The sequence below is a fragment of the Papio anubis genome, chromosome 4 (genome assembly GCF_008728515.1).
Source record: "Papio anubis isolate 15944 chromosome 4, Panubis1.0, whole genome shotgun sequence".
Lineage (NCBI taxonomy): Eukaryota > Metazoa > Chordata > Mammalia > Primates > Cercopithecidae > Papio > Papio anubis.
Window position 1 is genome coordinate 20,062,673 of NC_044979.1, and position 24,247 is coordinate 20,086,919.

Genomic DNA, 24,247 nt, shown 5'->3' on the forward strand with positions numbered 1-24,247 from the left:
AATCCTTTCAGAGACCCTGAGATAACATCTCTTCCAAAAAAAAAAAACTTTTGCCTGTTTCTTGCTGTCAGGACTGAAGGGATAATGGATATTTGGCAGAGAGAGGATATAGCATGAAGTGAGAGTTAGAAGTTAAGCAAGCTGAATTGGTATGAGAAAGGGGGTGGGAAAACGGGCAGATCCCCCATCTTCTCCAGATATCAAAACTTGGATCTGGAGATGACTGACAGGTGGGTGCCAAGAGGGGTCTTACCTGGCCAACGCGTGTTAATGCCGGTCCCTGCTCTTGGCCTAATCATACAAAATGACTACACCAGAGTGGCTCAGATAAATCAATTTGTCAGGAAGGGTACAACCTGCAGAATGGCTGTAAAGGACCATGTTAGTGAAGTGACTCCGTATTTTCCCTTTCACATAAAGAACAGTTTAGAGGTGACTGGAGCATAATAAAGTGAGTAATTCTCTTGTGACTTGCAGGTTCTTATGAGTGCTTCAATACTGGGGGCCCTGTGTCTCTTCTCGTCTGTCTGTGTTGTATGTGCCATTTCTGCATTTACTCTCCCCATTGAAACCAAAGGACGGACCCTCCAGGTGAGTGATGCAGGGAGCTCTGAAGTCTTTTCGACTACCACTTTTGCCCAGAGGAAATGAACTTGTTATATGGGCATCACTGTAGTTAAGATAACTGGTAATTCATATCAAGTTTCTTTCTGTAAAGTTGCGGTTTGAATAACAAGAACTTTTTTTTTTTTCCTAGTGACAGTTGTAGAGGCCTCGGGATTCTACCCTTCCCACTTTTCTTTTTCTTTTTCTTTTTTTTTTTAGACAGAGTCTCACTCTGTCTCCCAGGCTGGAGTGCAGTGGCACGATCTTGGCTCACTGCAACCTCCACCTCCTAGCGATTCTCCTGCCTCAGCCTCCCTTGTAGCTGAGACTACACGCACGCGCCACCACGCCTGGCTAATTTTTTGTATTTTTGGTAGAGACGGGGTTTCACCATGTTAGCCAGGATAGTCTCGATCTCCTGACCTCGTGATCCACCTGCCTCAGCCTCCCAAAGTGTTGGGATTACAGGCGTGAGCCACCGCGCCCAGCTGCCCTTCCCACTTTTCTATCTGAATATAAGCCTTACTGCAGAGCTGAAAGTGACTGGCAGAGCTGCAACAGCTATTTGTGTTGTCCTTGGGGTCACATGGTCTTCATGTGTTGGTCCAGCTTCATTTACCTCTGGTCCCTCTGGGAAGAATTGAGTCAAAAGCTCCAATGTTGTGCCAGTCGCTTTCCAATACTAACAGCAGGACTGACTGCTCACTCTATTTTGCAAAGTACATTAAAAAAAAAAAATATATATATATATATATATACACACACACACACACACACACACCCTACAGACACACACGCGCACACACACCCCTACCTCAAAAGTATAAGGCATCCTTCCAGGCTCAAAGTTGAAGAGAGGGACTCTCCTACCCCTGCCCTTATGGTTGGATTCAGTGAAGGATGGTCACCTCCAAGTACAGGTGGTGGGTCTGATGTCTTCCTGTCTTCAACACAAAGCTTGTAGCTGGTTTACAAGGGTGTGTGTGGGTGCTTATGGGGAAGGGGGAGAATGGTTGGGTTAGGCCACTGGTCACATAGTTTAGTTGACCCTGAGATGCCACCTCTCCCTGAGGCTGTAGAGTCATGGTGCTTCTGTGGCTGAGTGTAACTTGCCCTCTCTGCTACGTCCTACTCACTGTAAACCTTGTATGCATTCATATTTGTTTTGATACTGATATGTTTTGTTTCTGTGAGTAGATACAAGGAAGGCACTATTGAGTATTAAAAAGGCAGCCGGGTGCGGTGGCTTACGGCTGTAATCCCAGCACTTTGGGAGGCCGAGGTGGGCAGATCATCTGAAGTCAGGTGTTCGAGACCAGCCTGGCCAATATGCTGAAACCCCGTCTCTACTAAAAATACAAAAATTAGCCATGCCTGTAGTCCCAGCTACTGGGAGGCTGAGGCAGGAGAATCTCTTGAACCTGGGAGGCGGAGGTTGCAGTGAGCCAAGTTCGTGCCACTGCTCTCCAGCCTGGGCGACAGAATGAGACTCTGTCTCAAAAAAAAAAAAAAAAAAAAAAAAGACAAACTAAGCTTTTTTTTTTGAGACAGAGTCTCACTCTGTTGCCCAGGCTGGAGTGCAGTGGTGTGACCTCAGCTCACTACGACCTCCGCCTCCTGGGTTCAAGTGATTCTCCTGCCTCAGCCTCCCGAGTAGCTGGGATTACAGGCACCCACCACCACACCTGGCTAATTTTTGTATTTTTAGTAGAGATGGGGTTTCACCATGTTGGCCAGGCTGGTCTCGAACTCCTGACCTCAAGAGATCCACCAGCCTTGGCCTCCTAAATTGCTGGGATTACAAGTGTGAGTCACCGCACCCGGCCTAGTTTGCCTATCTTCAAGGCTAGTTTATTTTTAATGTAATATTGCATTTTAATCAGATTAGGTGATCTATTATGTAATTGTGAATTTAGGGCTTTGTTTAGGTTCCTTACTTGGAAAGGTGATCCAGTCACTGAGTGCTTAAAGCCAGAGACTTAGATGATCGATATGCTTCCTTTTAATTATAAGCAAAAGGATTATCAGATCCTTTATACAAATGAGGAAACTAAGACACAAGTTGAGCAACTTGTATAAAGGAGCACACTAATATTGTAGTGAGGCTAAAATTTAAACCAGACTGTAACACTAAGGAAATAGGAATTTAGTGTTACTTAATTTTGCAAATAATGATACATATAAGTGGAAACCTGACTCAGCATCTAGAATCTCCTATTCAAGTCATATCTACCTAGAAGACTTTTCCTCTTCTGTTGACTGGGACTTGGTTTTAGCACTATGGGGAAATGATTCTGCATGATTGTTTATAACCTTTTAAACAAACAAGTAGGTTCAATACATACAATTGTCTGAGCATGTATCCCTTGATGACTGCCACTAACTGGCTACATGTCTTTGGGAAAAATCTTAAAATACACAGCCACACCCACTCCCCCTACTTCAGTGTTGTGAGTGGTTACCATATGAAACCACCTAACTGACACCAATACAGCTTCTAGAAATGTTTATAAGAACATGTCAAAAATCTTAACTTCCTTCCAACAACACACACAGACAACATCCTAATAATTTGGATGAACCAACCTGGTCAATAATTTTAAAGTGGTGTTGATTCTGTGTTACAACTACTCTAAGAAACTCTGATTTGAGGAGTCTGGTAAACTAAAAATCTAAAACGCTATCTAGAAAGAGAATATTGGTCAGGTGCAGTGGCTCACAACTGTAATCCCAGCACTTTGGGAGGCTGAGGCAGGTGGATCACCTGAGGTCAGGAGTTTGAGACCAGCATGGCCAACATGGTGAAACCCTGTCTCTAAAAAAAAAAAAAATTATATATGTATATACACACACACGTGTATATATATGCATGTATATATGTATACATATAATGTATATATAATCTATATAAAATATGAATTTTTCTAAATGACGTCTGCATTATATTAGAATAAAAAAGTTAGCATTATATCTTCAGATACACTAAGGTAAATGCTAGGATCTTCCCTCCTAATAATTTTTTATTAAAGAATCTTCTATTACTAAAATATCAGCTGAGTATGAATGGACAAGACTTTTTAAAAGTCTGTTACTGATCTATTAAATAACTTTCTTCCAGCAAATTAAATGAAGACCTGCAAAGCTGTCTACCAGATGAGAAAAATGAATTCTATCTTCAGAACTGCGGTGCATTTTTTAAAACTTGGTTTTACTTCTGTATGCTACTCGGTAATTAGTAAAGTGATTTTTTTTTTAAAGGCATATATGGGAATGGGGTAGGTAACTCTATATTGATCTCTTCCTTGAGGGACAATATATAAAGTACTTTTATAAAATACAACTTAAGCTTTCAAAGGGGTGTGAAAGGGAGATGGTGGGGGAAAGATGGCTTTTATTCCTTGAAATCAAGTCTGTAAACCTTTATATGAATAAATACTAAATTTTAAACTTATATTTGATATTCTCCCATGAGGTTTGTAGCTAAACTTGAACTGAAATTTTGTAGCTAAGGCAAGAACCTGGGATGATATTATTTTCAAAACAACTAGAATAGCCATCAAGTTCAAATTCAAATTCGCCTATGTAACTTACAGCCTCCATAGTTTGATGAAAATTGCTTATTCATAAAATGCTTAAATTAGAATGAGTATTACACATAATCACCAAGAAGCAGGGAATAAACCAATTTTACTCCTTACATTCCCTGTCTCTAATTTTATTTTTTTATAGGGGGAGTCTTTGATTCTCTTGATAAAGATTAAAGAACGCAGCAAGCTTTTCGCCATCATGTAATTACAGGCCTGTCCTATTTTATTGTGCTTCCATATATTGCACTGTTACCAACAGCATGTACTCACTGTGTCTCTGTCCTATTTTGGTCATCTGTTGTGGTGATTGGTGATCTTTGACGTTACTATTGTAATTGTTTTGAGAGTGCCACTAACCACACTCATGTAAGAAGGCAAACTTAATTGATACATGTGTGTTCTTACTGCTCTGCCTACTGGATGTTCCCCCTTCTCTCTCCTTTTCCTTAGGCCTTCCTATCCCCTGAGATTCAGTACTATTGAAATTAGGCCAAATAACTCTACAATAGCCTGTAAATGTTCAAGTGAAAGGAATACTCGCACATTTCTGATTTTAAATCAAAAGCTACAAATGATGAAGCTTAGTGAGGAAGGTATGTTGAAAGCTACAGGCTCAAAGCTAGGCCTCTTACGCCAAACAGCCAAGTTGTGCATGCACAAAGTTCTTGAAGGGTCTGGTTTAGTAAAATGCACGAATGATAAGAAAGCACAACAGCCTTATTGCTAATGTGGAGAAAGTTTGGTCTGGATAGATCAAACTATTCACAACAATCCCTTAAGCCAAAACCTAACATAGAGCAAGACCCTACCTCTCTGTGAAGGCAAGTGCAAGGTGAAGCAGCAAGTGCTAATGGAGACACTACAGCAAGTTATTTAGATCTAGCTAAAATCACTGATGGTAGTTACACTAAACAGATTTTTGTGTCGATAAAATAGCCTTCTATTGGAAGAAGATGCCAACTAGGACTTTATAGTTACAAGTTAATGCTTGGCTTCAAAGAATAGGCTGACTCTCTTGTTAGGGACTAATGCAGCTGGTGCAGCCAATGCTCATTGACCTCAAAATTCGAGGGCCCTTAAGAATTACGCTAAATCTACTCTGCCTGTACTTTATACATAGAACAATGCTTAGATGATGGAATTACCTGTTTACGGCATGGTGAATTTTTTAAGCCCATTTTTTGAGACCTATCGTTCAAAAAAAGGACTTCGTCTAAAACATTACTGCTCACTGACATTGCACCTAGTCACCTAAGATCTCGATAATTTAATGTCTGTTAACAAAACACACAGTCTGTAGACCATAGATCAAGAAGTAAATTTGACTTTCAAGTCTTATTATTTAAGAAATATATTTCATAAAGCTACAGCTGCCACAGATAGTGATTCCACTGATGAATCTGGGCAAAGTAAACAGAAAACCTTCCGGAAACAATTCACCATTCTAGATGCCATTAAGAACATCTGTGATTCACGGGAAGAGTTAGAATAACTCAGGAGTGAGAAAGACATTGATTCGAACCTTCAGAAATGACTTTTAGGGGTTCAAGATTTCAGTGAAGAAAGGTACTGTAGATGTGACAGAAATACCAAGAGAACTAGAAGTGGAGACTGAAGATGTGACTGAATTGCTGTAATCTCAAACTTGAACAGATGAGGACTTGCTTCTTGTGGATGAGCAAAGAAAGTGGTTTCTTGAGGTAGAGTCTACTCCTGGTGAAGATGCTGTGACCATTGTTGAAATGACAACAAAGGATTTAGAATATTATATGAACTTAGTTGATAAAGCAGTGGCAGAGTTTGAGAAGATTGACTCTAATTCTGAAAGATATTCTACTGTGGGTCAAATACTATCAAACAGCATCATGTGCTACAGAGAAATCTTTCATAAAAGGAAGAGTCCATTGATGCAGCAAACTTCATTAAGAAATTGCCACAGCCACCCCAGCCCTCAGCAACTGCTACTCTGAACCGTCAGCAGCCATCCATATTGAGGCTAGACTCTCCATCAGCAAAAGATTGACGTGCTGAAGGCTTAGATGATTGCACTTCTCTGTAATGAATTATTTCAAAATTAAGATATGTGAGAAGCTATTTGGCGAAAGAAAATTAAGGTATGTAGATTTTTTAGATATAATGCTATTGCACACTTAATAGACTACAGTATAAACATAACTTTTATAAGCACTGGGAAACCAAACTATTTGTGACCATTTTTATTGTGATATTTGCTTTATTGCAGTGGTCTGGAACTGAAACCGCAATCTCTGTTGTATGCCTCTACTTACATGCTATTTGTTTTGAAACCATTCCATGCATGCAAGACATCACACCTGTGCACACTAAACTCTTAAGGTTATGTATGCTGTAGAAAGCAACTAAGGTTTATGCGTTTATGCATTTATGTTTTTTCTCTTAATTGCTGTTCAGCCTTCTAGAGTCTCTTTAAAGCAGTGTATAATGGCTTGTAAGTTGTATTCCTAGGTATTTTATTCTCTTTGTAGCAATTGTGAATGGGAGTTCACTCATGATTTGGTGCTGTTTGTCGTTATTGGTGTATAGGAATGCTTGTAATTTTTGTAGATTGATTTTGTATCCTTAGACTTTGCTGAAGTTGCTTATCAGCTTAAGGAGATTTGGGGTTGAGACGATGAGGTTTTCTAAATACACAATCATGACAATCTGCAGAGACAACTTGACTTACTCTTTTCCTAATTGAATACCCTTTCTTTCTCTTGCCTGGTTGCCCTGGCCAGAACTTCCAATACTATGTTGAATAGGAGTGGTGAGAGGGCATCCTTTTCTTGGGCATTTTCAAAGGGAATGCTTCCAGTTTTTGCCCATTCAGTATATTGGCTGTGGGTTTGTCATAAATAGCTTTTATTTTGAAATGTTTCATCAGTACCTAGAGTTTTTATCATAAAGGGCTGGTGAATTTTGTTGAAGGCCTTTTCTGCATCTATTGAGATAATCATGTGGTTTTTGTCTTTGGTTCTGTTTATATGCTGGATTACGTTTATTGATTTGCGTATGTTGAACCAGTCTTGCATCCCAGGGATGACGCTGACTTGATCGTGGTGGGTAAGCTTTTTGATGTACTGTTGGATTCGGTTTGCCAGTATTTTACTGAGGATTTTCACACTTCTGTTCATTAGGAATATTGGCCTGAAATTTTGCAAAAACTTTTATAATATGAATGCCAAAATATTTATTTTGAACTGTTTGTACCTTGGGTTTTCTTAACATACAACCTCATTAGTAAATCCCTAAAAGGACCAGTCAGATAAACCAGCATCACCGTCAGTCTGGTACTTGGTGGCCTAGTTTGTTTTTGCTTCTTGTTAAGAACACCCTGGGCTGAATGCGGTGGCTCATGCCTGTAATCCCAGCACTTTGGGAGGCTGAGGCAGGAGGATCGCCAGAACCCAGGAGATGGAGGCTGCAATGAGCCATGATGGTCCCACTGCACTCCTGCCTGGATGACAGAGGGAGACCCTGCCTAAAAAAAAAATAATAATAATAGAGAACACCCTGATTTTTCCTTGGAGAAATGCCACTTCTTAGGTCAGTACATTTTCATTTAAAAGGTGAGGAGGGCTTAACTCTGGTTGATCTGTATATTCTATCCTCTCCCTCAAAGCAATGGCAATTGGGATTCAGTCATCTGCAATGGAAAGATTCCTGACTGAATTTTCTGGTTCAGTTATCTTGGGGTTAAAGGCATTAGTACATAGGCAAAGAATCCATATTCCCAAGTATCTTGCAGGGAATGTTAAAACAGCCTTTATTCCATACCACATGTGGAAACATGGGAAAATAATTTTATTAAATGTTTAACTTGCAACTAACAAGGAAAGATTTTTTTAGGACTCAAATTAGGACTTAATTTGAAAATTAAGGAAGCAAATAGGTTGGCCCCATGAAAGATCTGTTAAATATCCAATAGTAAATTTAAAACATAGTAATTCTCAGAAATTATGAGAATCAAAACCTTTCAAACTTTACAAGTGGAATTAACATAGCTAAATTTTTAAAGTGACTCCCAAAAGTCCCCACTCTGTGTCTTTCCCTCCTTCCCCAAATAACTTCCAGACAAGTAGAAGTTTTCATGGCATCTTTGGTTCTAGTTTGGGAGTGGCTGGTATGAGGCAGAATAATCCAAGATATTTACCACCTGCTTTCCTTCCTGTCAATTTTTAAAAAATCTTTTAAGGTCGGTGAAATACATGTGTTAGAATTTTAAAAAACTGTTTTCCTATTACAGCTATTTATGGACTAGTAGCTTGCCCCTATATGTATCAGTGTTACAGCCAGGGGAACAACAGGAGTAGTAACGGAGGCTCAAAGAAGTTAGAACTCTGCTGAAGTAATATTCAGTAATTTTTCCATTAAAAGATCCTTGTGGTAAAATATTGACAGTAAAAATCCATCAAAGTTAATTTTTATTAAAACCAAAGCACCAATCTGCCCCCAAAAATTAAAAATGAAGACTACTACCTCAGATGTCCCTCTCAATAAGTAAAACCTTCATGGGGAAAAATCTGTGATCTGATTGGCTAGCATTATTCTCACTCAGAAACATAACACCAGTATGTGAATTACAACAGTAAATTCACATTCAAGATGAATATGCAATAAACATTTATAAAAAGACATCAACTATTAATTTACATAGGGCTATAAAATACTTTTAAAAATATATAAATGGTTATTTAAAAGGAGGAGCTCAATTTCAGTAAGAAATCAGATGGTTGAACGCGTGGTCACCATAATTTCTTTTTCTTTTCTTTTTTTTGTTTGAGACAGAGTTTCGCTTTTGTTGCCCAGGCTGGAGTGCAATGGTGTGATCTCGGCTTACGGCAACCTCCACCTCCTGGGTTCAAGTGATTCTCCTGCCTCAGCCTCCCAAAGTAGCTGAGATTACAGGCACCCACCACCATGCCCAGCTACTTTTCTTGTATATTCGTTGAGGCGGGGTTTCACCATGTTGGCCAGGCTGGTCTTCAACTCCTGACTTCAGGTGATCCACTAGCCTCGGCCTCCCAAAGTGCTGGGATTACAGGCATGAGCCACCGCGTGGCCTTTCCCCATAATTTTTTTTGGTGACAGTCTTGCTCTGACGCCCATGCTGGAGTTCAATGGTGTGATCTCAGCTCACTGCAACCTCTGCCTCCTGGGTTCAGGCTGATTCTCCTGCCTCAGCCTCCTGAGCAGCTAGGATTACAGGTATGTGCCACCACACCTGGGTGATTTTTGTATTTTTAGTAGAGATGGGGTTTCACCATGTTGGTCAGGCTGGTCTTGAACTCCTGACCTCAGGTGATCTACCCACCTCGGTCTCCCAAACTGCTAGGATTACAGGCATGAGCCACTGCACCTGGCCCGTTTACCGTAATTTTAATGGCCAATCAGATCACTCAATTTCTCTCATTCACAACCAATACATATAAACCTTAAAATGAATATATCTTCAATTTAAACCTAAAACCTTTTATTCATATGCAGCAATTTACTTTTGGCATTCACATTAATTTGGACCAGAGCTCAGCAAGAGGAGTTCCTGTTCTCTCTCTCTCTCCTTGGAACTCAAATGTAACTAAGTGTCTAAGCACAGTAGCAGCACAGGATATTGAAATGCAGTTTCATAAATGGAATAATCAGCTGTATACTCACCCTTTTGACTATGGAGGTAACCTTTGGGAAAGCATTCCTAACCAAGTTATACTACATCTACACTACTGTGTGGTAGTAAAATATAGTAGTAGTAAAGCCAGTTCTTTAGCTTAGAAACTACATTTCCTTTTTAGTACCTTCTACTTTCCTACCCTTCCATTCAGAAAAGACAAGCAGGGCATGTTAATTCAAAAGGCAAAATGATTGCAATGCCAGATACTGATCTAAAATGTATTCTACATTCAATATGGTCTACATCCATCCATTTATACTTTTGCCGAATGGCCATATATGTCACTGGTTGAGTACTTGGGCTTCCTTACGCAGGAAAGTCAGTTGCTTGGCCCCTAGAAAAGCTGTCAGTGAGGTGGAACTGAGTAAATCCTAGCTTCCACGTAGTCTGCTCATCCATAAGCCCTAGCCAAAGGTGTGGTAAACATTCAGCAATGGGGGCCCACTGGGCTCCTGATCCCAAATCCAGAGGGAAATCTTCCAGAGTTTATCAAAGATGTACATTGGAGTGTACAAGTTTAGGTCAAGGGTACCTGAATCGCACTGAACTTTTGGGGGAATGCTTGATAAATGAGTGTAGGTTATAGTTACGCTCATTTTATAGTTTATTTCTATTTGAATAGAATTTAAGGATGACTTAGATCCACCTGGGCACACAGGTACTTATTAATAAAGTCAAAGGATATTAATCTAAAGATCATTACACAAGGGCTATTTACAGAGAGAAACCCAAGACCTTTACTTTTTGTTTTTGAGACTGAGTCTCTCACTTAGGTTGGAGTGCAATGGTGAGATCTTGGCTCACTGCAACTTCTGCCTCCTGGGTTCAAATGATTCTCCTGTCTCAGCCTCCTGAGTAGTTTGGATTACAGGTGCATGCCACCATCCCCGGCTAATTTTTGTATTTTTTGTAGAGCGGGGGTTTCACCATGTTGGCCAGGCTGATCTCAAACTCTTGACTTTGTGATCCGCCCACCTTGGCCTCCCAAAGTGCTGGTGGGATTACAAGCGTGAGTCACTGTGCCCGGCCCCAAGACCTTTACTTTAAATATAATTATATTTTAATATATTATGTATGACGAAAAGATGGTTCTCAACTGCCTTTCATTCAGCCAAAGATGGTTAGGGTGAAACAAATACTGTTTTGAAAGATAAATATGGCACTGAATGTAATAGTGACAGTTGGGGGTTCATTAGTCACATTTAGGAAATTACAGTTTTACTCTGACAAGTTCTAACTCCCTTTTGTAATGATTCTCAAAATAATTTAACTGTGTTGTTAAATAATTTAACTGTTTTAACTCGGGAGACAAGTATGGAAGAATAAACTGTCAGACGAACAGTATTCTAAGATACCAACAATAAAATAATTAGCAAAAGCTCCACAGCTGCTGTGCTAAAAATAAAATGCTGGAGCAAAAAAAGACAAAAGATGTGTGCACTGTTATCAAAATCTGTTCAAACACTCTTTGGAGAACAAATGTCAAATGCAACTTTAAAACAACAATGACAAACATTACCATGTAACACATATTTGGAAAAGCGATTAGGACTTTTTAACAATACGTAATTGACATATTATGAACAAGACCTATATATAAACAACGGGAAGCTATTGCTAACAAGTTATTTTCTCCCTATATTTTATCTTTAGCAATACCTGAAAACTCAATGAATTAGCCACAGGGTATTTTCCACTTTAAGAAGTAAAGCCATGTAGATAAAACCAAGTCTTCTATGTTAAATTTATGGGAGGTGATATAATGCAAATAATAGCCTTCTTTAAAGTCAGCTCTTTTTATTCTATCATCCTAAGGAGAAAAATTTACTCCAGTTAATGTTTTATAAATTAAGATTAACTTCGGCAAACCATTTAGGTATTGTGTCAAATGCTGGATTAGTGGCACAGCAATTTTCTTCTATCTAGATCAGTTGAACCGGGTAGGTCTGGCACCTTAAGAATAATGCTTGTCCTCAGAAGATAGGTCTTTTGTATCTCTATCAGGAGAATAAAATCAGAAGTCAGATCAAAGATTAAATTTGATGTTCTGACTCTTGAAAGAAAAACATTAGATGCTTCAGGGAAAAAAAATCACTATTAATTCCCCCCAACTGCCTGCTCCCAAAATCCCACAACACATTTTCATTCCAAATTACAGACAGATGAAAACCACAAAAACGAGTCCCTTTCAGAGGAACTTATATTTAATGCCCAGTAGATGAAGAAACCTCACATCAAATACAGTGCACGCTGCTGTATTTATATTTTGGATAGTTCCACTAACAGCTATACTGCAAACAATGAGGCTTGTTGTAAAAGGATCACCTGTACAGTTAAACCTCACATAGACACACAGCAAAACCAAATGTGCATACTTCCCTCAGTGGAAGAAGTTGAAAATCTAGATCTAGAAATGTATAAAAAGTGGCCTTGAAAACCTGCTATACCAAACACCTCTACAGACAAGATAAAAACAAAAAAAAAATCAAACAAACATTTGTTTTCCAGATTTTTCTTTAATACAGTTGCCATCTTACATGATGTACTATTAGGTGCCTTCTTAATAGCATCTAACCTACCCTTCTGTTGCACCATTTGGCCTCCTGGGATGGAACTCTTGTTACCACCCATGTTTGCGGAGTACTGTTCTTTAGTACAGTACACCTAACTCACATTGTCAGGCCATATAATTCATGGGTAGTGGTATTAATTTCTAAAACTGAATTAACGCACACATCCAAACCACGTATACTTTTCAACTGAAGAGTTCATACAAAGTCTATTTCCTTTCTACAGCAGCTATCGCTCCAGATTGTGGTTTAAAAATCCAAGAAGGGGGAAGAATGTCTTTGTTTTCAATGCTTCTTTCTTCCATCCTTTTTTCTTCCATCCTTTTTTCCTTCTCTCCATTTTCTTTCTTCCATTCATCTCCTTCTTTCTTAGTGATAAGAGGTTAACAGAAATGGGCTATTAAGGAAATAAAAGTCTAGTAAACGTCCAAAACAGAGATCAGAGTAGTCACAAACTCTTCTTTGTAGTGATGTTAAATTACTGACAAATGTTTTTTTTGAAAAAAAAAAAAATCTAAAAACCAGCACAAGCTAGTGGTGCTGCATATTATTTAAGCAACTGGCGTTCTTCAATGCTTTTGAGGCGTTTCTTCCGGGGCTGAACAAAGTCATCATCTGAATCATCACTAAATTTATTATCTTCAGATTCATTCCTGAATTCTGGTTTGGGAAACCTTTTTTCTGGATAGAGGTTCTTTAGAAGTTCTTCAAAATAATTTTCAAGTTTTATACCAGCATTGGCTACTTCTGAATCAGGCTGTTGAATAAAAATAAAAATATGAGTAAAGAAAGGACACATTTTTGACTTGTGAGATTAGATATATTAATGCGCTGTTTTGAAAAATGTTCATGCATAGTCATTGAAATAAATAATAGTCTAGGACTAGACAAAGTCTCTGTACAGAAGGCCAGCTAAAATAAAAGATTCGTAAGTGTGGAAAAAAGTAAAAGACTGGATTATTCTAAAAGAAGGTGGTAATGGTAGGACTGTATTGCCAAAGATATATCAGTTAGGATTCCATAACCATAGGATCATGAACCAGGTATTTTTAGAACAAATTAAATGTAGTACTCTTACAATGAGTAACAGAGAACAAACCACCTAGCAGCAAAAGGTCCTAAGTCTGACAGATGTTTAGATGAACTGACAGATGAGAAATTTTTAAATTAGAGCTATTTGGCCCACATCCTTAATATTTCAAGATCAACATAAAAATAAGAAATAAAGGTGGGAATGATAAAGAATAATTTTAGGTCAGAGAAAAATATTTTGTCTTTCTGTTATCAGCTGTAATTTACATTTCCATCACCATCTAATAAACCTTTGAATATAAATGTGGATAGAGTTATCTGAATTCTCTCCTGCATTCCCTGATCTGAAAAGTTGGAAATTTTTTCTAACTCAGACATCTTGGTCTCCTATGTTGACACGGTGTTTAGTATAAAATGATTTTCACACTGCTATTCCTTCCTGCCCCTCCCCTCCCCTAGCCTCACCTCATTGAATTCAGCACAGTTTTGAAAGATCAATCTAAAATCAGCTACAAAATCTTCAGGTTTTGAGTACATGGAATAATCTTCTTGTAGTCTTTTCTTGATGGTTGACAAATCCATTGGATTTTTAATTATTTTGTAATAATCAGGCACCTTTAAAAAAAAATGAGATGTTATAATATAAATAGCTAAATTCTACCTTGTCCTAAATATATTCTATGAGATGTGCTCTAAAATTCAGAATGTTCTCATTGCTTTTCTCTGTGCTATCTGTCATTAGTAAAGAAACCCATTTAACAGTGTTTACAAGTGCCCACTGCCTTCCACATACATACTGGTAAAGGTTTGTGTTACTTTTTCCAAGAAGTTTAACCAATTATTGTTTTTGAGACAGGGTCTTGCTCTGTCACCCAGGCTGGAGTGCAGTGACACAATCTCGGCTCACTGCACTTTGCCTCCTGGGCTTAAGTGATCCTCTCACCTCAGCCTCTCGTGTAGCTGGGGCTACAGGCATGTGCTAACGTAGCTGGCTAATTTTTGTATTTTTTATAGAGATGGGGTTTTGCCATGTTGCCCAGGCTGGTCTCAAACTCCTGGGTTCAAGCAATCTGCCTCCCAAAGTGCTGGGATTACAGGCATGAGCGACTGCACCCAGTCCCAATTATTTTTAATGAAAAAACTTGTCTTCACATATTCCCTCTTAAATCATCTAGATTTTCTTTCATTATTAAACAAAAAGCAATTACTAGAAATAATATCATTTCTAGTAGAATCTGACATGTTTTTGCTGCATGTATTTATATAACATGTGGTAAAGAGGAAGACGGACTTCGAATCTGGGTTTAATCCCCAGCTCTGCTGCTCAGTATCACAGTCCTGGGTAAGTGACTTAACCTCAGTTTCTTCATATTCCAGATAGGAATAATCCTGCCAAGCTCACAACATTTTGTACAGACTAAATGAGATGATATTCATTAAGAAAAAGGGGGCTACTTTGTCAGTGCTGTTGATATTAATAACGTAACTCTAAGCCAGGATAACAGAAAGCACAATTCAATACCCTGCCTCTTTTGGGTACAAAAGAGCCTTCTCCCTGGAAGTATTTATTTCCTATATCAGGTTCTCCAAACCTGTTCTTAAGAAAGAAGCTGTTTATCAGCTGAATGTATTTACTAAGCTGATACTCTTCTAACTTTGTACTAATCTGAGATTTATCAAACTATAGAACAAATTAAATTTTTTTTTTTTTTTTTTTTTGGAGACAAGAGTTTTGCTCTTGTTGCCCAGGCTGGAGTGCAATGGCGTGATCTCGGCTCACTGCAACCTCCGCCTCCTGGGTTCAGACATTAGAATACTTTTTTGGGGTACCAGGCCCTTTCCAGCACCCTAAAATTATGCATTAAAGTCACATCAAACTTTCAATATGAACCTCAACTTTTTTGTATTGGTAAAGTCTACTTATTTACTTGAAGTCTGGACCTATAAATAAAAATAAGTACGGAAAATTTAGCAGGGAGAGATGTCTTTATTTCAAACAAAGTTTTTTTCCAACAGCTTTGGAAACATGCCTAAAACTCCTGAGATACAGACAATTAACAGAAATCACCCCAAACACCCCAGTACTAAGTAAAATAGACGAGAAAAGACGAAAGAATACCTGAGAAATGAACACAAGTTTTGGGCCACTTACTAAAAGTGTACCTATATAGAATCAATGCATTCAGTATGTATTATTAAGATTTAAGGTTTAGATTAAAAAATACTAGAAAATGGTATATAAGCTAGATTCTCATAAATAAAAATTCCAGAAAAGCATTCCACTGTGTAAACATGCACAAAATGACATTAATACTTACAGTTAGAGGAACAGGGTCTTGAAAAGCCAGGCTCATTTCGTGGCAGTAAAGAAATAAAAGTAGGCGTTCACACTTCTAAGCAAAAATAAATAAAAACAGATAAAATATTATAAAACAATGAATTCACAGCTTATTTTAAATAACAATCTCAGAGGTTCCAAAGTATCAGACTAAAAATTTAAACTCAGACAAATACAAAAAAATTATTGATTCTTGGAGTTTTGTTCTCCTTCCCAATCATTAACTGAACTGTACTACTTGACAATTTAGGGTATATATGATATTTGGGAGCAGGCCCTGTAATTGAATGAACTGACAATCACTAGAAACCCATTTGAAGTTTTCTAACAATAAATTTGCACTTATTGCTCCAGTCTGTGTATTATAAATTAATAATACTCCATAAAGGAAGAACATATGTCTCTCAGGAGAACTGGAGGTGGACCTTCTCAATGTGCATACAGACCTAAGGCACCTCTCTGCATGCAGAAGGTCCAACCATGTGCTCTGCTATTCATACTTCCCTGCTTATGGGTTTATCCCAGTAACCACTGAGTAGTACTGGCAGTGAATGGGCACGTTCCCTCTTGCATGACAACTTTCATATTGATTGTTCTATTTAATAATTTAGCAAAGGCGTTTTTTTGGTAACAAAGTGTTGACTTGGTAGCTGTAAATGTTATTTACAGTTAAATGTATCAGTTGGCTTTGATGCATAAGTCTAGTCCCATTCGGTTAAAAAAAAAGAATTATTTCCAGGAAGAGTAAAGAAAAAACCTAGCTCCTTGGTGGCAATTCTGAGAAAAAAACTTATCTATGGTAGAAATAAAACAAAATAGAAATTTACTTAAGGTAGATTAAATTTAAAAGTCTAGGCTACATACTCCATCTTGTTCAGGTACAATAAGCTTCTATAAAACACACACAAAATTCTGTGACTTTTTTTTTAATTTAAAGAAAGTTATACCTTTGTAAAAAAAAAAAATACTCCTAAATAAAAAGGATCAGTATAAAATCTGGATGGATATACACCTCTCTGATGAAAGGCACCACAGTACAATAATGCATCTTACCAAAAAATTGTCTAACATGCTAGGTTGGAAATGCTCAAAGACTTACCCTTTTATCTATAGGTGTTAATTTAACAAGGCCTTCAGTTTTCTTTTTTTCTGAGATGTGACTGGGAGCATCACAATCATATTCAACTTCTGGTTTAGATAAGTCTCGGCAGAAAGTACAAATCCACTCTCCACTGTAGGGGGACAATGTACTTTTGAATTTCTAATGCATCATTTCCTCTCTTCACTACTTCCCTTTCCCACCTCCTCCATGACATCTATGATACAGAATTGTTTATCTGGCATGAATTTTATCACTCAGCATTTACCACATACCACTAGGTATACTGCACCAGGCTGAGAGGAAACAGCAGAAATATAATGCAAGGGCCTAACATCAAAATCTAGTTAAGAAGGTGTGAGATACATATATGAAAAAGAAAACAACAACAAAAAAAACCACCTAGACAAATTAACACATTAATCTAGGGCTCACATATCTAGGGCATAATTGAATTTTTTTCCTCCAAAGGATTCAGAAATCAGAAAAGCTCTTTGTACTGTTCTTGTTACTCTAAGTTTATAAAATTAAATTTTCAAAAGTATAGCCTTCCAAGAACTGAGAGATCAACCCAATGGCTCTTAACCATCTTGGTCAGGATGATGATCATCATCCCCATAGGGTTTGAGAATTTACTTGAAATACTTGTAAATGATACAGTTTGATGCCTGGAAAAAAGACATAATAAACTGGTAGCTGTTATGCCTAAGGACATTGTTCCTTATGGTGACACCTTGTGATAATTTAAAGGGCCTGTTATTTATTTTCTTTTTATAATGACTAGGGAGAGGGTCTTGCTCTGTTGCCCAGTCTGGAGTGCAGTGGTGCAATCACAGCTTACTGCAGCCTTGACCTCTCAGGCTCAACCAATCCTCCCACCTTAGCCACCTGAGTGGCTGGGACTATAGGCATGCACTACCACACCTGGCTAATTTTTTAATTTGTAGAGACAGGGTCTCCCTGTGTTGCTCAGGCTGAATGATTAATTTCTTGAAAGAAGCACAAGGAATAAGCGGAAAGGTATGGGAAAACCTAGACTATTCACTGGGATTTTGGAGTATACATTTGTGCCAAGTAGAATTTCATTTAAGTAATCTTCAGAAGTTTAGAGTAAAAGAATGTGGGAAGGGAAGTACTATCTTACCTTGGAAAATTTGTCAATGTGGGCACATGACAAGAAAGATGGAATACTTTGGGGCACTTTTCACAGCAGAGGAGTTCCCCTCCGTTTTGACAAACTGCACACCAGTCCTCATTGGGGTCATCCTCTTTCCTTGTCTCTCCAACATGAAGGGGTGACTTCTGGGAAGGATCCAGCCACTCAGACTTTCCATTTGAGGAATTCTCCTGGTGAAGTCCAGGTTGATCTCCTGTACTATCAGGGGCATCTGATCTTAGCACAGTCTCCTCAGAAGTAGAGCTCTGACTGCTATTTAAGAGCAGGGAGGTGAGTATGCTTCTTGGATAATTGGCCTGTAGTAGAAAAAATATATATTTAACTGGTGTTTAAAAAATTTTATCACTAATGCAATTCTGAGCTGTAGGACCACTCTCTAGTGAGCACCTGGCTGCTTCAAAGGAATCTTCATGAGAACAGTATATGTTTACTGCTAACTGGTATAGAAGACATGGACCTCTACTGAAAAATATCAAAATAGAGAAAAAAAATCTGAGTCTGGGGATGGCTACAGAAATTAGAGAATGGGTTGGGTAGTGTGGAAGTCAGTCACATGACCTATATATACACCTCACTGGAGCTGTTCATTCAAATTATACCTAAGATACACAAATTGTAAGATGAATCTAAACTTTCTGTTGAAGCCCAGGATGGTAAAAATTTCAAATCTATAACAAGAACAGTCTCCTTCAAATGTTTTCAAAAACTTCAAGGTAATAAATGTAGATACAGTTAAAAGCACTCATTCCTTAGAAGTAATATTTTCAAACCTAGCTTTTTCTTCTGCCATCTACCTCCATATTTCTAAATAAAATGACTGTTAAAGATTGCAATACATCTATAATCCTTGCTAGTGAAGATCAGGAGATTAGGTTTTTACATCCTGACTCTCCAACCCTGTCCTTCCATTCAGACACACACAAAACCACCACCACCATTCACCTCATCCCTTTAACTTAGTTTTTATTAAGCATTGCTTTTTTTAGTTGGTAGGTACTGGTGTAACTATTTATTGCCAGTATCTATTCCAACTGATTAGTATTTGTCTGTACTGGTTAAGTATTCTGAAAATCACAATTTTTGGTTAAATGCATACATATTTAGGTTATATCCTGATTGCGTCACAGTTTTTCGTTACATTTGTACTCAGGTGTTTCTTTATATCATTATTATGTAAATATTGTTCACTGTAGACCCACAAAATGTACTATGACATTTCTTTTTGTACAACTTTTTGTTTTTACTAAGACTCTGTAATTACCTTATTTTTTCAGGTACCTATTTCTATGTGATTCTCACAATCTCCAGCAGGAGATTCTCAATACTGTTGAAGCATTTTTCTCCCTTTGGAGTCCTATGTCTTCCTGCTAGAGACTACTGCACAAGCTGCTGCTGCTGTACTGTGGGTTGCCTTTTTCTTCTGTGTCAGATTCCATTTTTGGAATCTTGTATCTTCTTCTTTCTTGTTTTACTATATTTTTGATGATACATATTATCAAATATCTTCCTGAGAATAAGTACTTAAGAATTATTTTGAGAACTTGCACAAAAATGTTTAATCTTCATGTCTGATAATTTGCCTGGGTATAAAACTCTGGTTAGAGAATATCTCTTTTTAGCTGCCCAGTCTCCATATTTGAGCCTCTGATTTTTTAAAACTTTCCTGTTTTTCCATCTTTGTCTTTTTGTTTAATTTACTGAGAGATTCCCTCAAATTGTCTTTAAATCCCTTTAAATATAACATTAAAGAAAAAACTCCTAAGAGCTATTTAAGAGTTTCTCTCACCCTACCCACCATGCATAGGAATAATATTGCAAGTATTCATAATTACATTTTGAGGCCTAGATTCTTCATCTGACTCTTGCTTCACTATAACAACAGGGAAATCATAATTTTCTGGTGGTCCACTGTTTTCTTGTTTTATTCGAATTGGCTCCAACATGACCACTGGGACTTTGTGTGTAGAGTCAGCTCCTGCTGGTTTGCTGGAAGAGCCAGAGCTGTAAGTATGAGAGAGAAGAAAAAGCAATCTAAGAATGTTAAGCTGAATACCTCATAAAAAGTATAACAACAACTTTCTAAAATAATACTGTATCCTCACAACAGTAAGTATGTTACATCGGCAATTAATGATGCCTAACGAAACTGCTATATGCAAGTTTCATTTATGATAAAAATGTTTTACATATTAACCTATCTAAATAGTTATATATCTGGAAAGATGTTTCAATAAACCTAAACTTTTAAAAACCTGAGGCTTTACAATTAGGCAACCAGATTTAGTATCTTAGAACTGGCATCTGATTTTAGACTTTCTCATTTCCTTCTCTAGTCAGTAGCAAAGTAATACTTTGGTGAAGACAATGAAATAATCATTTATTTAAACAATGCTATTTAAAGAAGGTAGTGGGACAAAAACCTTTTACAGATATTTACTATGTTCTCATGGGATTAAAGGCAAACTTTTCTCCCTCAGACAATTCTTCCATATGATTAAGAAAGTAAGAACTGGGTTCACTAGGAGGAATTTTCAGGCATAATGCAGGGAAGAGGAGGGCAGTTGCTTAAAATAGAATTTCAATAACTGTATATTCATTTATTTTAAAGTAGAATCAATATTTAGTCATTAGAGATCAAATTAGCATAAAATTTTATCTTTTCCCTAAGTTTGTGTTTCTATATAGTGTACTGTGTTATACCTATTCATTTTTATGTTTTCTTTGCTATTATATGAATATCAAACATTTCTTATTTTCAACATATAGACAAATATTCTTCTATCTTCAAAGGTAAATTTGTACTTTTGTTAATCCCTTAACTAATTTATTAAAATTTTAATTAAAGATAAAGGAAATTGTTCAAAATATATTGAGTATCAAAACATGTTGAACACTGGCAAGAGAAATCTAATTAGAGATTTTATGTACTAGAAAATATGGTTTAGTCAGTTTACCTTCCTCGGCTTCCAACGCTGGAGGCACTAGGTGAACGTATTGGGGGGTGTACACTAGTCATAGTAACAGGTCCTGAGGAGGGGGAAATCATACATTCATAAAACGAATGAATAATTATGCATTGAAGTCCTATTGAATGTGTTCACTTAGCACTACATTGAAACTGGGAACCATGATTAAATTATATGAAACAGTAAGTAGCTGCTGAATTCTCAGCAGTCGGTTACAGCCTGTTACATTGGCAGGGTTTTTCAACCTCTGCACTATTGACTTTTGGGCCAGATAATTCTCCTTGTTGTGGAGGAATGTCTCTGCATTTTAGGATGTTTAGCAACATCCCTGGTCTCCACCAATTATTAGATACCAGTGGCATCTCTCTATACTTCCCAGCTTGGGGTGTGACAATCAAAAACGTCTCCAAACATTGCCAAGTCTTTCTGTGTTACAGTAACAGGGGTAAGATCTCAGTGAGACCCTAGTGCCAGCGGAAGCTACAGAAGACAATGAAAGGTGGTACGGGCTGATAGAAAAGGCGTTCAAAAAAGAAAACCAAGTAAACAAAATGAGACCAACTAATGAAAGGCACAAAGTCAGATCAATGGGTTCAGACTTGAGGCAATAAGCAAAAGAGGGATTCTGGACTACTGCCCTAAAAAGATTAAGAAGCTATGCTCTGGTGGTAGTGTAGACAGTAACAAGGAAGATCTAATTAAAAGCAGCCAAGAAAGAAGGAAAACTGCTGTAAATAATTTTGATTTGAACTGATGAAGGCCCAAACTAAACAGTAACAGTAGGAATACAATCCAAGTGGGAAGCAGAAAACAATTTCGAAGTGACAAGTTCTAAAAGGTTTGATGAACAACAGGATATGGCTGATAAAATGAAGAGGAAAAAATCCATTTCATTGGTTTGTAAACTCTGGAGAATTTCATTTAAAAATAAAACAAAAGGCCTGGGCAACAAAGACCCATCTCTAACAACAACAACAAAACAAAACAAAAACAACAACAACAAAATTAGCCAGGCTTGGTGGCACCTACCTGTAGTCCCCACTACTGGGAAGGCTAAAGCAGGAGGATCGCTAGAGCCCAAGCATTTGAGGCTGCAGTGAGCCATGATTGCTACACCCTGAGCAACAGAGTAACACCCTGCCTCAAAATCAATCAAAACAATGGCTATTTATAATCTTCTGATAATATAAGAATACATGCTTCATTTTAGAATAGTTGAAAACTATAAAAAGATATAACATTTAAGTAGCCCATAACTTCTCCATCCATATATAAACACTGCTAAGGTTGATATATCTCTTTCCAGTTTTAAACATACTTTTACATCTTTTATATGATTCTGTATACTTGTTTTCACTAAACAGTATTCCATGAGCATGCCATTAAAAACTCTATATGAGCATTGTTTGAATAGCTAAATAATATTCTGTTTACAAGTAAGTACATTCTAATTTATTTTTATTCTCTTATATTTGGGCACTGCTTCAAAATTTTAACTACTGCAAATAATGCTTTAATAAATAGTAATATAAATATTAATAAATATGTTCTGCCTATCCAATTCCTAATTATTTCCTTATAATTGGGGTATTAAAATGGAAATTACTGGGTTCAAGGGTACATACATTTCCCAAGCCCCTTGAAGCAAATATCCTACTAGGTAATACATATAAGGTACTTTGCCCACAGTCTGGCCCACAGTACAGTATTAGATAAATGTAAACTTTAGTAATATTGCTATGATGATTTCCAGGAATGTTTTGCCAACTCATACCCCTTCCACCTATGTATGAGAGTACCTCTCACATTCTCAATGACTATTTTTATTATTTAAATCTTAGCTAATTCAGTAACTTAGAAATTCTATCTTGTTTTGATTTTTCTTATGACCACTAGTAAGAATGACATTTTTGTCTCATCTGCTATATTGGATAAATGTATTTCCTCTTTAGGGAATTATCTACTTCATCATGTCCTTTTGTTCCTTATTTGTATAAACCTGTCATATGATAAACAGTTTTTCTGCCATATTTTGTCATACGTTTGTTTAAAATAGGCATCCCCATTTAAATTGTGTTCATGTGACTGGTGAGTGACTCTTTTCATATTTTGGTTTAAGGTACCTATGTCCTCAGAAGTAATATTAGAGTTTTTCTCTCAGAGGAAATGAGTAGGTATGTTAAGATTCACAAACACAATTAAACACCAAACAAATCACCAAAAGAGTGATATTTCTACTTATTGTTACTAATACATTTTGACCCTAGGCAAATTACATCTTAAAGATCACATCACACGCAACTTATCAATAAGAGAGAAGATAACACCAATTTCCCCCTGGAAGTACTATAATGGTGGGAAGTTCTGTTGAAATTGAAAAGGTAAAGAAGGCCCGGTATGATGGCTCATGCCTGTAATCCCAAAGCTTTGGGAGGCTAAGGCAGATGGATCACGTAAGGCCAGAAGTTCAAGACTGTTTCTACCAAAAAACAAAAAACATTAGCCACGCTTGGTAGAGCAGCACACTTACAGTCCCAACTACTCAGGAGGCTGAAGTGGGAGATCGCTAGAGCTCAGGAGTAAGTCTGCAGTGAGCTATGATCGCACCACTGCACTCTAGCCTGGGCAACAGAGTGAGACTGTGACCCGAAAGAAAGGATAAAGAAATTTAACCTTTGTTTTCTTTGAAAGCATACTAATTTTACATAGTGAAAAACTCAGATTAAGCATTCAACAAAAAAGAAAGGGAAGAGGGGTAATTTTTTATTCCAAGTTAAGTGAAAACTAGAAAAACTTTCACAAAAATCAAAAGAAGCCCACTTTACCTGCAAGGCCTGGAGATGGCACTGATGAATTTGGTGACTGGACCGTTCTGTTTGAGGGTGGTCTTGGCTGGCCATGATCTATATTAGTATCTTTCCTCACAATATTGTCCAGCATAATAGTACTTGAACAGTCAATCTTACAAGAAAAGAAATTATTTCAGGGCATTCTGACTTTGCAAGTTAAAAACTACTTTTAAATTTATAAGAAAGCTTCAATAACTTAATTATTATCAAATAACAAAACATAGATACCACATTTGAGAAGTTCTAACAGATATTTTCCCCATAAACAACCTTGAATAAAGATTTTCACTATCTTAGTGTTTCACTTTAGTAAAATATTGAGGACAGTATTTCAGAA

General features: G+C 37.3%; 2 protein-coding genes across 11 annotated transcripts in view; one reads left to right on the top strand and one right to left on the bottom strand.

Moving 5' to 3' along the window:
* The window catches only part of SVOPL (SVOP like), a 75,377-nt gene extending 69,485 nt beyond the window's left edge, over positions 1–5,892 (top strand). For 7 of the 9 annotated variants that reach the window (XR_001901254.2, XM_031665133.1, XM_009203943.3 and 4 more), the window contains 2 exons: positions 478–591; positions 3,725–4,057. Coding sequence is in view for 7 of the 9 variants with exons in the window: in XM_031665133.1 (XP_031520993.1) it covers positions 478–591; positions 3,725–3,736 (126 nt within the window). In the remaining 2 variants the exon portion in view is untranslated. Of the gene's footprint in view, positions 1–477; positions 592–3,724; positions 4,058–4,335 lie in introns of those variants that run through there. The other 2 variants (XR_645474.4, XM_021936312.1) reach the window with 2 other exon arrangements.
* A 6,483-nt stretch (positions 5,893–12,375) lies between these two features.
* TRIM24 (tripartite motif containing 24) overlaps positions 12,376–24,247 on the bottom strand; it is a 123,390-nt gene continuing 111,518 nt past the window's right edge. For both annotated transcript variants that reach the window (XM_003896656.3, XM_003896655.4), the window contains exons 12-19: positions 23,887–24,022; positions 21,050–21,122; positions 19,928–20,096; positions 18,063–18,391; positions 16,919–17,051; positions 15,800–15,874; positions 13,947–14,096; positions 12,376–13,206 (exon numbers count right to left, since the gene is read on the bottom strand). In XM_003896656.3, the coding sequence (XP_003896705.1) occupies positions 12,997–13,206; positions 13,947–14,096; positions 15,800–15,874; positions 16,919–17,051; positions 18,063–18,391; positions 19,928–20,096; positions 21,050–21,122; positions 23,887–24,022 (1,275 nt within the window). In that variant the 3' untranslated portion in view covers positions 12,376–12,996. The remainder of the gene's footprint in view (positions 13,207–13,946; positions 14,097–15,799; positions 15,875–16,918; positions 17,052–18,062; positions 18,392–19,927; positions 20,097–21,049; positions 21,123–23,886; positions 24,023–24,247) is intronic.